Below are 12,268 nucleotides of genomic sequence, written 5' to 3'. Positions count from 1 at the left end.
CCATGAGACTAGTAGCTTCTGATTCACTGCATCCTCAATTTTAACATGGGAAAAACAGTGCCTAGGTCAACTCTTTGGCGAACAAAAATTAGATAATATAGGTAGAACATAATGAAAAAGCCATAAGATATGTGCTATTTTCACTGTCCTTATATATGTATTTATAAATACCCAGGTCCTCAAAGTGCTCTTTGAAGCAGCATCACCATCTTATTAGTTCCCATGTTAGTGAGTCAATAAATCTTAAGCCTATTAAAAAAATAAAAAGGATACGCTATGACGCATCTTAAAAATCTACCCACGGTTTTGTCAATGCATCAGCATTTAAAATCGCAGACAAAGACAGTCTTTTAAAAACAGTTTGGGGAGTTAAATTCCTTTTAGACTAAAAAAGAGAGAGAGAGAAACACCAGTTCCCACTATAACATTTACGCTTAAAAATTACAAGTTAAGCCCTGGCCGCTGGCTGGTTTCCTCAGTGGTTAGAGCATCAGCCTGTAGACCAAAGAGTTGCAGGTTCAATTTCTGGTCAAGGGCACGTGCCTGCCCCTCCCATAGGGGCAACCAAGTAGATGTTTTCCACGTTGTCGATGTTTCTCTCTCTCTCTCCTCCCTCCTTTCCACTCTCTCTCTGAAAATCAATGGAAAAAATATGCTCGGGTGAGGATTTAAAAAAACAAACTACAAGCTAGGACTCAGTCTTGATAGTGATTTGTTTTTATGTTTCTCAAAAACACATGCCCACCCTCTTCTCTGTTTGCAAGACTTTTATCTGATAAAAGGGAACACACTCAGGGTTGCCTAGTAACGTACCAGAAATCAGTCCCAGAAGCAGCGAGCACAGGTACTCACCCGGGGAGATGGGCCTGCTTGAGCTTGGAGAAGGAGTGTAAGGGATCGGGCTGGACACAGTGCGAGGTCTTAGTCCTTGCGCAGACATCTCATTAAAACACCTAAGAGGAAGGGGGAGATGATCAGGACCGCCTGCATGTCAACAGTTCTTAAGAGAGCTCTGATGAGCCAATGCTTGGGGTTCACATCCCAGTGTGTAGAGAGCGATGCTGTAGCTAGGAGACACCTATGAACATGGGCTCTTGCGAGTCACTGCTCAGCAAACCTCTCCCCAGGGCTTGGGTTGGGGAATCTGGAGCTCCTAGCTCAGCATGGGGACCTAGGGACACAACAGAGAGGCCAGGCTTCTCTCCATCACACAGCAGCTATAGAGACTCCACCTCTACTGTCACAAGAATCACAGAGACGCCCGTGTTTAATGGCCACATTTAAACTGTTCTTTGAAACAAACTTGGCCAAACAAGCCCTCTGGGGTCTGTGTGATCAAATTGAAGCTTAAAGATATGTCTTACTGTGAACCAAATGTTGATCCTGTACAAGGCAAGCCTTCTTAATTAACAGAGTCACACGTTAGGATGTGATAGAGGAGAAATTACTGTGTGAGAGACGTCCTCGTAAGTTATCTTCCACAGGCCTCGCGGCCAAAGGAAGGAACGGGCTGGGATCTGTGTCCCGGGGAAGATCTCAGCCCTGATACTCAATCCGTTCACGAGCGGAACTTTAGCGCTGTCATTGCTACGCTGGCTTACTCGACAGGAAGAAAGCCATGCTGCTGAGTCTGACATACACCTCTCACCTAGACACCCACCACTGACTCTTCTCTGCTCTGTAGAGCAGCCCCCACGGAGGCACAGGCTGGACTTCTTGTATGCTACCATCCAGCCAGCAGCTAAGATGGCTTCTTGGTTTTTGAGGAATAAACACACTTGTAGATGCCTCAAGTGTCTATTTTTTTTCTCCCAAATGTGGTATCATCATTCCCGGTAGGGAAAGGAGATGATGTCTTTATTAGGAAGCTGTACTCTGCCTGAAATACTCTGACGTGCAAAAGATAAAGCAAATCTTCTGGCGTGGATACCAGTTCTGGGAAAAAATGTTCATCTGGAGCCTGAAGGAGCTTTAGTCGTGTCACCATAGTTGGAGGAAATTCCAGAGCGCATCTGGCTCAAGGTCAAGCACAGGGTCCCGTGTGTGCGAACAGACAGTCTGCTCAGTGCCTCAAAGTAGTTAATAAAGTAGTTTATAGGGCTGATGTGTTTTTAATCCCAATGGTTTTCAGAGGATAAGAATTTCAGAGAGAATGGGACACTGTCAGAAAGAAATCAATGAAATTCAGAGGTAAAAATAATTTTATATAAACTTTTGAGACCGAATACTCTTTAATACTCTTTATTTCTATTCACACGAGGAAGCATATACATAGATTCCTTAATTAGGATGCCCCATTACTCTGTTTTTATCCTTTTTTTAAATTATAAAATTATTGACCTTCACTACCGAAAAAATCTCAAACTTTTCTTGAAATGACAATACCACTGTCCACAGCAATTTGGCCCGAAGCCTTGTTAGCGCCCTGGATCTAGTCAGTAGCAGAAACAAAAGCAGAGTGCTGCTGTGTAAACACTGCCCACATGCGCTCAAGCAGACATCCCCAGCACTAGCAGACCCTGGTCTCAGACACGGGCTCCTCGGCTTGTGGAGGGGCCCAGAGGAGGCTCGGTCTCACCTCCCACACTGCGATACCGACCAAGTAAGGCCAGGGCACCCCTGATCCAGAACAGGAAATCTCCTTGCAGAAATCACCTGGTTCTGAGGCAGGCTAATTCCCCAACTGCTGGGTTTCGCTGCTGACTCAGCAGTTTTTCTAAGGTGAGTGTGCTGCTTATCTTCACAGTCACCTTACTCCCAGCGTGGGGGGTGGGGGTGGTGGAAAGGGGAAGGAGGAGGTAGCGGGGAGAAAGAGGAAAGTCTGGATGAGAGAGAAATGCTGATATCACTTTCTCTGGTTAACCAAAGGCTGACTCTTATTTCAGCCCATTTCTCAGTGGGACAATCGGGGGGCTTGATGATACTCTTCCGCAGATAAATGCAGTGCATTATTTTTTTAAAGTAACTGCAAAAAGGCTCAAAAGTTACCAAGAATGTTAAGGCAAGGCCTCTGGCTTTCAACAACCTCCTGTCTCCTGCTAATTCTTTCACCCTGTGAGTGCGTTTCCTCGGGCTGTACCAGGGCTCGCTTACCTGCATCTACAACTTCAAGTGCTCCCAGGCTTTAAACAGACGTAACCCAGGATCAGACCCGTTCACCAACACATGCGAACTAGCCTCTCTACACATAACCCTGCCTCCACTGCTCCCCCTACAAATAATTCTGGGAAGGACATTTCCCCACCTATCTTCTTGGGTTTAAGGGAAATGGTCACTTCTTGTCCCCCATTCTCAGCATCTGCTTTGATGCAGTGGTGTTCATCATCACACCAAAGAAATGTTAGAGCCATCCCCTTCCACATCTAACAGGATGTGAACAGAGACCTTTTAGAGCCTTTGTTAAAATAAACCAAAAACAAACAAACAGACAAACAAATAAGCAAGGCTCATAAGACCAGTGCACACCTTTCGTCATCCATTTCCAAGCTGGACTCGCTCTCGGAGAGCTGTCGACAGAGGGCTTCTCTCCTCTCCATCTCCCTTTGCAGCTTCCTCTGCAGCCGCAGGTTCTCTTCCCTCATGTGACGCTCCTCCTCCAGATACTGCGCCATCTTCTCTGAGTCTGAAAAGCCAGAGTTCTCAATGAAAACGTGGCCCTTGCACTCACTCACTCACTCACTCACTCACTCACTCACTCACTCACTCACACATAAACCTTGACCAAGACACCGGCAGTCCAGCTCCTGGGCTATAGACGAGAACTGCCACAAGCAGGAGTTCTCGCTCTCTCATACTTTAAATCTGGATTTAAAGTTTACCCTGAGTAGCAACGTTTATCGATGATCTGCATTTAGACAAAAATGCAAAAAGCAGTGTTGGGATTTAGGCATCTTCACCCCCACTCCCTTGCCTTCTAAGGGGCCTGAGGTGGAGGAGGAAATGGTGGAGGTGCAGCTAAATCTGGACTTAGCAGCTACCAGAACTTCCTGCATTCCTGGAGCTCCGAGGGGAGGGGGCTCCATCAGGGAAACAGAACCAGCCCCCGGGCTGCCCTCTGGGCACCATTTCTGCTGCCCCTCAACTCCAGACACAGTGTGGCAAGTCACCTATGGAGCCATGACACTGTCAGCACACCCGCGGCGCACTGCGGTGGAGGTGCACAGACAGCCAGTGAGCTACAGCATGCTGGGTAACGGTTATAATTCCCTTTTAAAAAATACATATTGACATAGTAAACAACTTTCATGTTTCAAATAAGATTAATTTTGATTCTGTGTATATGTGTGTGTGTGTGACTCACTCACAGCCGTCCCGAGCCAGAGAGCAGGTAAAGACCTGCAGACAGCCTGGCTCTTGGGATGGCACCTTGATTATGACAAATACCCCTTCCTGAGGAACTGGCCATACAGGGGTGGGCAAACGTAGGTTCACAGTGGTGGGCACGTGAAACAGTTTATTCTTGTGTTAGCAGTCAGCAATTACTGTATTATTTACTTGTATTACAACTGTAAACCTACTGCTGCCCACCGCTACCTGTTGAGGCCTCCACTCCAGCATCCATCTCCCAGCCAGAGCTGTCTAGCCCCGGGGAGACACTGGACCTAGTCGGATTCTCTCTCCCAGATTCCTGAAATGCAGAACGGACACCTTCACGAGGTTCTAGAATCTCCTGCTGAGTCCCTGGTTTGCAAGCCCCGCCGTTGTGAGGTTATTCTGGGCAGCATTCTGGCACATTCCAATAAATGGCATCACATGACCTCCCCGCTCTTTTGCTGGTTTACCTCAGACAGAATCTGTTGTTACTAAGGAACCAAAATAACCTTACACAAAACTCCGTGTCTACCCATCTTCCTGCTTCTTCCTTTTCCCTGTCTTAGCCATGAGTTTGGAAAAAGTAAAACCTCAAAAAAAGGGGGGGGGGAGGGGTAATATCTACTTCTCTATTCTGAAAAATAGCTACCCAAAGTGGCCACGATCACGTCTGAGAGAGTTCTACAGGTTTTGCTCCATAGTTCCAGCCCATTCCAAACTTAAGGAGTGGAATGCCACATTGGCCATTTCTCTGCCACAAACAGACCCTATTTCCACTTCCAAGTCCATCGAATTAGTTTCAGTTTTAAGCAACTCTAGGAAGGTCTGGTGCTTTAGCAAATAATGACTTTTGAGGATAAATATCCCATGACTTCTAAGACATCATCATTACAGAACACATAAAAGCTACAGGATATCCTTATTTTAGAAATTTAAATAAAAACACCAAAATTAATGAACACTATTATGTACACTCAACACTAGATCCCTCCGTTGTTCTCAATATAATCAAAAACCTGCTGCTTCATCCAGTTGCAAAAGTCCCTTTAATTGAAGGCATGCTGGGAAAATATTTACAAAGCACGCTTTTAATATACATGATTTAAATTACTCCATCCCAAATATGCCCGGGCGCAGCGTTTCTCAGCAGCGCTCCAGGAAGCATTAGATTGGCCCCTTGAAGTACTTATTGTTTCCAGAACCAGAAGGGCGCTGTCAGAGCAAGTTGCCTTTCTTTTCCATAAATAGGAAAGAAAGCTTCGCAGAACTGAGGGTTGATGAGACTTCAAGAATAATCAGTTAAGAGGAAACAATTTTTCAAAGGAAACGGCAACGCTTTCACATCTGGGGAAATCAGCAGGGGGAATCCTAAAACAATAATCTACAGACAAGAAAGCCGGTCAGCAGGAGTGATGGCTGGAAGCCTTCCTGGCTGTTCAGCAGTTAACAGGCCAGCGTTGGCCGGTGTGGCTCAGTTGGTTGGGTGTTGTCCAGTGCACCAGAAGGTTGCAGGTTCGTTTCTCCGTCAGGGCACATGCCGGGGTTGTGGGCTTGATCCCTGGTATTGGGCATGCAGAAAGCAGCCATTTGATGTCACAGCCTCACATTGATGTTTCCCTCTCCCTCTCCCTTGCTAAAAATCAGTAAACTATTACTTAAAACAAACAAACAAAAACCCAGGGGAGCCAGAGGCATAGAGAAGACACCAACCAGGTCCAAAACTTCTGGGTGTTACTGACCCAGGCACAGAGAGATGTCATTCCTTGGGTGCCCTCTGCTGGCACACCGCCACACCTGATTTCAAGAGACTAGACTTACTTCCAGAAGTCAGCTCTTACCTTCCCTCACGCAGAGCTCCCTAACACGTAGGGGCCACAGTTTATGCACCCCCTATCTTCAGCCATCTTGCAATATCTAGTCCAAGATAGTCAACTGAGACTGACTTCTAGTCAGAGTCCAAAGAGGTGGTTTCCACATAATCCAAAGGTGACCTTCCCAGTCTGCCTTCACTTTCAAGTTTATGGTTAGAAAATACCGATGCCCAGACCCCACCCAAATCAATGAAATCAGAACCTTGAGGGGGAGGACTCTCGGCTGGTCTATTAGAAACTCCCCAGGATTCCAATGTTCAACCACAGTTGAGAACTATTGGGAGAGAGCTTCAAGTTCAGATCAATTGGACTTGGAGGATAAGGATGAGTGAGGTAGATGGATGAGGAAAAGTTATTAACTCATCCTCTAAACCCAATCCAAACCACTTGTGAGCGGCTGACGGCCACGTGCGGCTGTTCGGTTCGGCTTTCTCTGTTCCCACACTGATGGGTGCCTCTGGTGGTATCTGCAGTCTCTTCAAAGACCAAATAGTGCAGGAGGATGGAGGTAATGGGAATGAAAAATTCTTCCCAAATTTATTCTAAAAATGTTGTCTGGGACACAAGGCAAGTATACATGAGCACGAAAAATGCAAGCTGATGGCACTGGAAAGAATTCAGAAAGGTGCTAAAGGACACTGTGTGCCCAACACACCAGCAACTCAAAAAACATCCTAAAATAACTAATATTTGAGAACTCCCTGACTTGTTTTCATGAAATATATTTAGTGGTTCTCAACCCAGAGTATATGTCAGCATTACCTACATTAAAAAAACAGAGGGCCAGGCTCTACTCCTAGAGGAAGGCTAGAGACCTGTATCGAGTTAGACAGAATAACGGACTCCCAAAGGTATCCAAATCCTAATTGCTAAAGCCTGGGAATATGTGACCTTACGTGGCAAAAGGGGCTTTGCAGATGTTATTAAGTTAAAAACTCTGACATGGGAATTTGTCCTGGATTATCTGGCTGGGCTCAACAAGGTCCTTATAAGGCAGCGGCTCTCACCCTGTGGGTCGCGACCCCTTTGGCGGTCGAACGACCCTTTCACAGGGGTCGCCTAAGACCATCCTGCATATCAGATATTTACATTACGGTTCATAACAGTAGCAACATTCCAGTTATGAAGTAGCAACGGAAATAATTTTATGGTTGGGTCACAACATGAGGAACTGTATTTAAAGGGCCAGGACGTTGAGAACCACTGTTATAAGGGGAAGCAGAGTCAGAGTGAAAAGGAGGTGTGACAACGGAAGCAGAGGTGGAAGTGAAGCCAATGGAACTAAGGGGCCATGAGCCAGAGCCTGCAGGCATCCGGCTGGAAAAAGCAAAGGAATGGATTCTCCCTCTAAGCCTTTTCCTGCTGACACCCTGACTTTAGCCCAATGAGACCTCTTCTGAGCTTCCGATCCCAGAACTATAATATAGACATTGGCAAAAGTAGGTTTACAGTTATCTGTATGAAAAATGATGCAATGACTAACAAATAATACAAGAATAAACTTTTGTTTTGTGTGCTCACAACTGTAAACCCACTTTTGCCCACTCCTGTATAGTAAATTGTGCTGTTCTAAGCTACTAAGCGTGTGGTCTTTTGTTACAGCAGCAATAGGAAACTAGCACATTGTGTTTTTTAAAGGTTCTTGATGCACCATCCCAGACTGAATAAGAGCTTACAATGCATTTTAGAAAAGAAAACAAAGATGAAATCACTGAAATTTACCCTGGAGGTGTTCTTGAAGAGTAATCAAATGTGTGTACAGACGTTCATTGCAGTTACGGCATCACCAGCAAAAAGGGTCTATTGGTATGGGACTGGCTAAATAAAATGTGGTATAACCAAATAATCAAATATTGAAGCTGCCTTTTAAAAAAGGGAGTAAGATATCTCTATAAGTTGGCAAGGAAAATTACAAGATATAGTAAGTTAAAATAGAAAGATGCAAAAGAGTATATTCATTGTACTACTATTTGTATTTTAAAAGTTTATACAAACACATATACGTGAAAAAATGTATAAAAAATGGGTAATTGCACCCAGCTGGTGTGGCTCAGTGGCTGAGCATCAACCCATGAACCAGGAGGTCACGGTTCGATTCCCGGTCAGGGCACATGCCCGGATTGTAGGCTCTATCCCTAGTAGTGGGTGTGCAGGAGGCAGCCAACTGATGATTCTCTGTCATTATTGATGTTTCTCTCTCTCTCCCTCTCTCTGAAATCAGTAAAAACATATCTTTAAAAAAACCTTTTTAAATGGGTAATTGTCAGAATTGGGTGGTTGGGGATCAGAAATAAGAGAGAGACTTATTTTCCCCTGCATACCTTTCACTACATTGCCTATTTGAACAAATAAATTGGAACAACCTAAAAGCAGAAATAGCAGAGACCCCCACAAATGCACAATGATCTCATCAAGTATTCAGAAATTTAGTTCCTTTGACTTCCAACTCAACACTCCGACCTTTTCCAAAATAATAAATATAAATTTCAAAAGCACTTATTCAAGTACCATGAACAAATGTTAGCTATGGCTAAAATTTAGCAGTAAGGAAGATAAACACCCTAATCTCTGCCCCCCAAATATATTGAGGTCTCTTGCAATCCTAGAGATGGATGCAGGGGAGAAGGTTAAAAATATTACCCTGAAATTATTTGAATTATTTTTTAGAAGAATTCTAAACAGGTGCCTGGCCCTACTACAATAATTTTTAAAAAATAATGTATTCCAAGATGACAGGATAAACATGTATTGGTAATGAAATACATTACGAATTTGATTAACACAAATCAAACAGTAAATGTCAGTAAAACCCTTGGTACTTGGTAAGTGGATTAATTCTGCAGACAGAAGACAGGGAAACCAGAGGCTACGTACGCTGTAACTGAGCGGCCCTCAGCTGCTTCTTCAGCCTCTCCACTTCATTCTTTAAAAACCGGATGTGGCGCATCATGTTTTCTGGAGAGTCGATCTCCATGGAGATGTCTCTAGGTGATGGGGGAGCTGAGACTGGCTGGTCTAATTTCTCCTGCAGGATTCTTTATGGAAAAGAAAAAAATCCAACAATGAAAAACTGTTTGCCTTTGAAAGACAAAACATACTAGCCAGAGGGCTTGTTTTAATAGCAACCTCCTGTAATGAATGAATTGCAGAACCAATTCACAGGGTTGCTGATCTCCTCTGCCCATTTCACATGAGCTTCTGGTCACCCTGACCTGGTATTCGGGTCCAAGGGCAGCGCGGAAGGACCCACCCTCCTTTTCCTTCCTTTAAGTTGCCACTGGTAATTAAGCATTCCTTAAAAAAAAAACAACCTCTAACATTTGGTTCTAAGTAGTATGTCTGGCATACAGAAGGCTCCAGAGTTATCTACTCACTAAATGTTTGACATGCTGGTTGAGGACATGGAGATACTAACGGAATGTCACTCTCTCAAAGCTGAAGGTTTACGAACTGTGCACTTTCAATCTCGGTGGATGGTGGCATAACATAAAGAGACTCAACGCATAAAATTCCCTGCTGAAAACCAAGCTGAGGGCATGGCAAACTGATGAGAGGCCCTTGGCTTCTGGCCATAGCTAAGGCAAAAAGTTAAAAGCAAAACAAAACAAAAATTATTAGGTTAATAATTGGCAGTTCCACCTTCCCCACTAATTATCGTTAAGCACATAAAATGCGTATTTGTTATATTCAACAGCTTTTGACTTATAAAATGTCAATTTCCGATTGCTCAACCCAATAATCTGCAATAATTCGGTACTGATTGTGTTCTGCAAAGGGAGACTGAATGGCAACAGACCTCCATGTCCCCTTTTATAGGTTGCTGGGGGGTGGTTTTGGTTTTGTTTTGTTTTTAACTTTTACCTTTGAGTTTGCTCAACGGCTCTAGCTGAGCAAACCAGTATGTTAAATGTTGTAATGGTCCCTACATTTATTACGTTAAATATTTTTCCCTAATTCCATCTATTAGTACAGCTACAATAATGCAAAACGCAGCTGGTTCAGCTACATCCTGAATATTTCCCTGTAGATATACAGTGCCTCTACTTGCACTTTTCTTAAAGCCTGTGGTATGTTTCTATTTTGCAAATCTTGAGATGAACTCAGAATGATTTATGGATTCATCCAAACACAATATTTATGGCAAAAGGACTCTGGTTAGCAAACAAAAGGTCCTTGTAAGGTGGATTAATGAACGTTTTCAAGAAACTCCCTTTCTACACCCATCCTTACATCCCTCATACAGAACTCCTCGCTATTCTTCAAGCCTGGCTCCAGCCACCCAAAGTCTGCAGCACTTAGAAATAAGGGCCTGACAGTACCTTGCACAGAGGGTTCAAGAAATGTTTGCCGTTGAATGACATTTCACATCCGTGTACGTACATTTAACGCAAAGAATGCTAACCTTAAATATGTACGAGCATTTCTTTGCAGCGAGTTTTAAGACAATTACATGGTAATTTTTCTATCAAAATCTCAGTCTTCCTAACAAAGTACATTTTATAAATATATAATAACTGCAGGCACGTAGTACATACGCTATGCAGTTTAGAAAAGAACTGGGGAAGCCAGCTCAATCAAGTAAAAAAGCTGAAACTATAGCCATCCTTCAGAACAATTTAAAGGTGAACAATACCACCTTGACTAATTTCTTCATAGCCTCTGACACCAAATGGAAAGAAATTCTACTGGGCCAGTGCGAGCGAAGTGTAAAGAGGTGACCAACATGAAAAGAGGTCAGGAAGCTTTCAACATGTTTTTCATTTGACAAATTAAATGACGTGCATCAACCATGAAATTAAAGGTCCCATTGTTATTCTTCAGTCACACCCAGAACAGCACCCTGGCCACATACGCAATCCCATATTAAACAGTAAGACTAAACAAACCGCTTTTCAGCTTCAAGTTTATCCATTCTTTTCCAGAGACGATTAACTAGTGCTTCTTGTTCTTGCTCCAAAGTATTTTCAAGGTCAATCTTCTCTCGTCTCAACTGGAGGAAGGAAAAGAAGTTTCACTGAGAATAGCAGGCCACTTAAACTTTGATAATTAGATTTCTTGATTGGACCATTATGACCCTTTTACTTGGAGAAACTGCAAAGAAATGGCCAGTTTTCTAGCACAGACACTTTAAATGCATCTAGTTCTTACACTCTTGAGAAAACCAAGACAGGTTCATTCTTTGATGTTAAAGCTTAATTGCTGTCTGGTACATCACTTGTTTCAGCATTTATTCAAGGCACATGGAAAATCTTCCTTTAAGAGAGTTCAGGGGGAGTTCTGCTTACTAGTCATACCGGGACTTACCTGAATGTTTGCACCCCCATTCTGCCCCCCAGTCCTGCATGTAGTTCAACATTAAAGATTATACCAACATTTATATAAATACCTCAAATGCCCATATTTGTTAATGGGTGCACATAAATATGTCCCAAGATATAAAAATAGGCACAAAATTATAAACACCAAATTCACAGTACTGGTTACCTCCGGGGAGGTAGGAAAGAAGGGAACTTTGATTTGAGGAAAGGTATACAGTTGTGGAGGGAACCCCAAACTATTCTACTTCATAGAAAGAAGCAAACTGGGGAAAATTCACTTAACCAATCAATATTGAGAAATATGAAAATACTGACATCAACGCCAGACACTGGTTAATAAGGAAGTAGCGGGGACCCCAGAAGTCAGAAACGTCTGCCTTTGTGAACTTAGATTTTAATGGCGTCAAGATAGTAAATGAAACAAATAAATTACATATTTGGTAGAGGGTGATAAGGATATGAAGAAAAAGGCTAGTGAGAGGGCTAGAAAATGCAATGATCAGTAGACCTCACAAGGACAGGTAGAGGGAATGTGCTGCATCATTTTTTGTACTTGTCTATGTATTTGAGATATTAAATAATTTTAACAGGAAGCTTCTTTAAAAAGAGAGAAAGGCTATGTGACTGCCCCTATGCTGTCCGTGCAACCAAACCCAATTCACCTTTTCCATCACTGAGTCAACAAATTATCTGTGATTGCACAGCTGCAAAAACGCCACAGTGGCAGATTTCACGTTTCCTTGGGAGGTCACAGAGGCAAGCTCCTAC

At 43.3% G+C, this 12,268-nt stretch overlaps 1 protein-coding gene across 6 annotated transcripts in view; it reads right to left on the bottom strand.

Moving 5' to 3' along the window:
* Positions 1-12,268, bottom strand: part of CCDC6 (coiled-coil domain containing 6) — a 107,331-nt gene that overhangs the window by 13,031 nt on the left and 82,032 nt on the right. For 3 of the 6 annotated variants that reach the window (XM_059662653.1, XM_059662655.1, XM_059662657.1), the window contains 4 exons: positions 11,069-11,172; positions 9,057-9,217; positions 3,466-3,622; positions 814-953 (listed from right to left, as the gene is read on the bottom strand). In XM_059662653.1, the coding sequence (XP_059518636.1) occupies positions 814-953; positions 3,466-3,622; positions 9,057-9,217; positions 11,069-11,172 (562 nt within the window). Of the gene's footprint in view, positions 1-171; positions 250-813; positions 954-3,465; positions 3,623-9,056; positions 9,218-11,068; positions 11,173-12,268 lie in introns of all 6 variants that reach the window. The other 3 variants (XM_059662656.1, XM_059662658.1, XM_059662654.1) reach the window with 3 other exon arrangements.

Source organism: Myotis daubentonii, chromosome 13 (genome assembly GCF_963259705.1).
Source record: "Myotis daubentonii chromosome 13, mMyoDau2.1, whole genome shotgun sequence".
NCBI classification, from domain to species: Eukaryota; Metazoa; Chordata; class Mammalia; order Chiroptera; family Vespertilionidae; genus Myotis; species Myotis daubentonii.
Note: the sequence above shows the minus strand (reverse complement) of the source record. Positions and strands in the feature narration are given on the sequence as shown.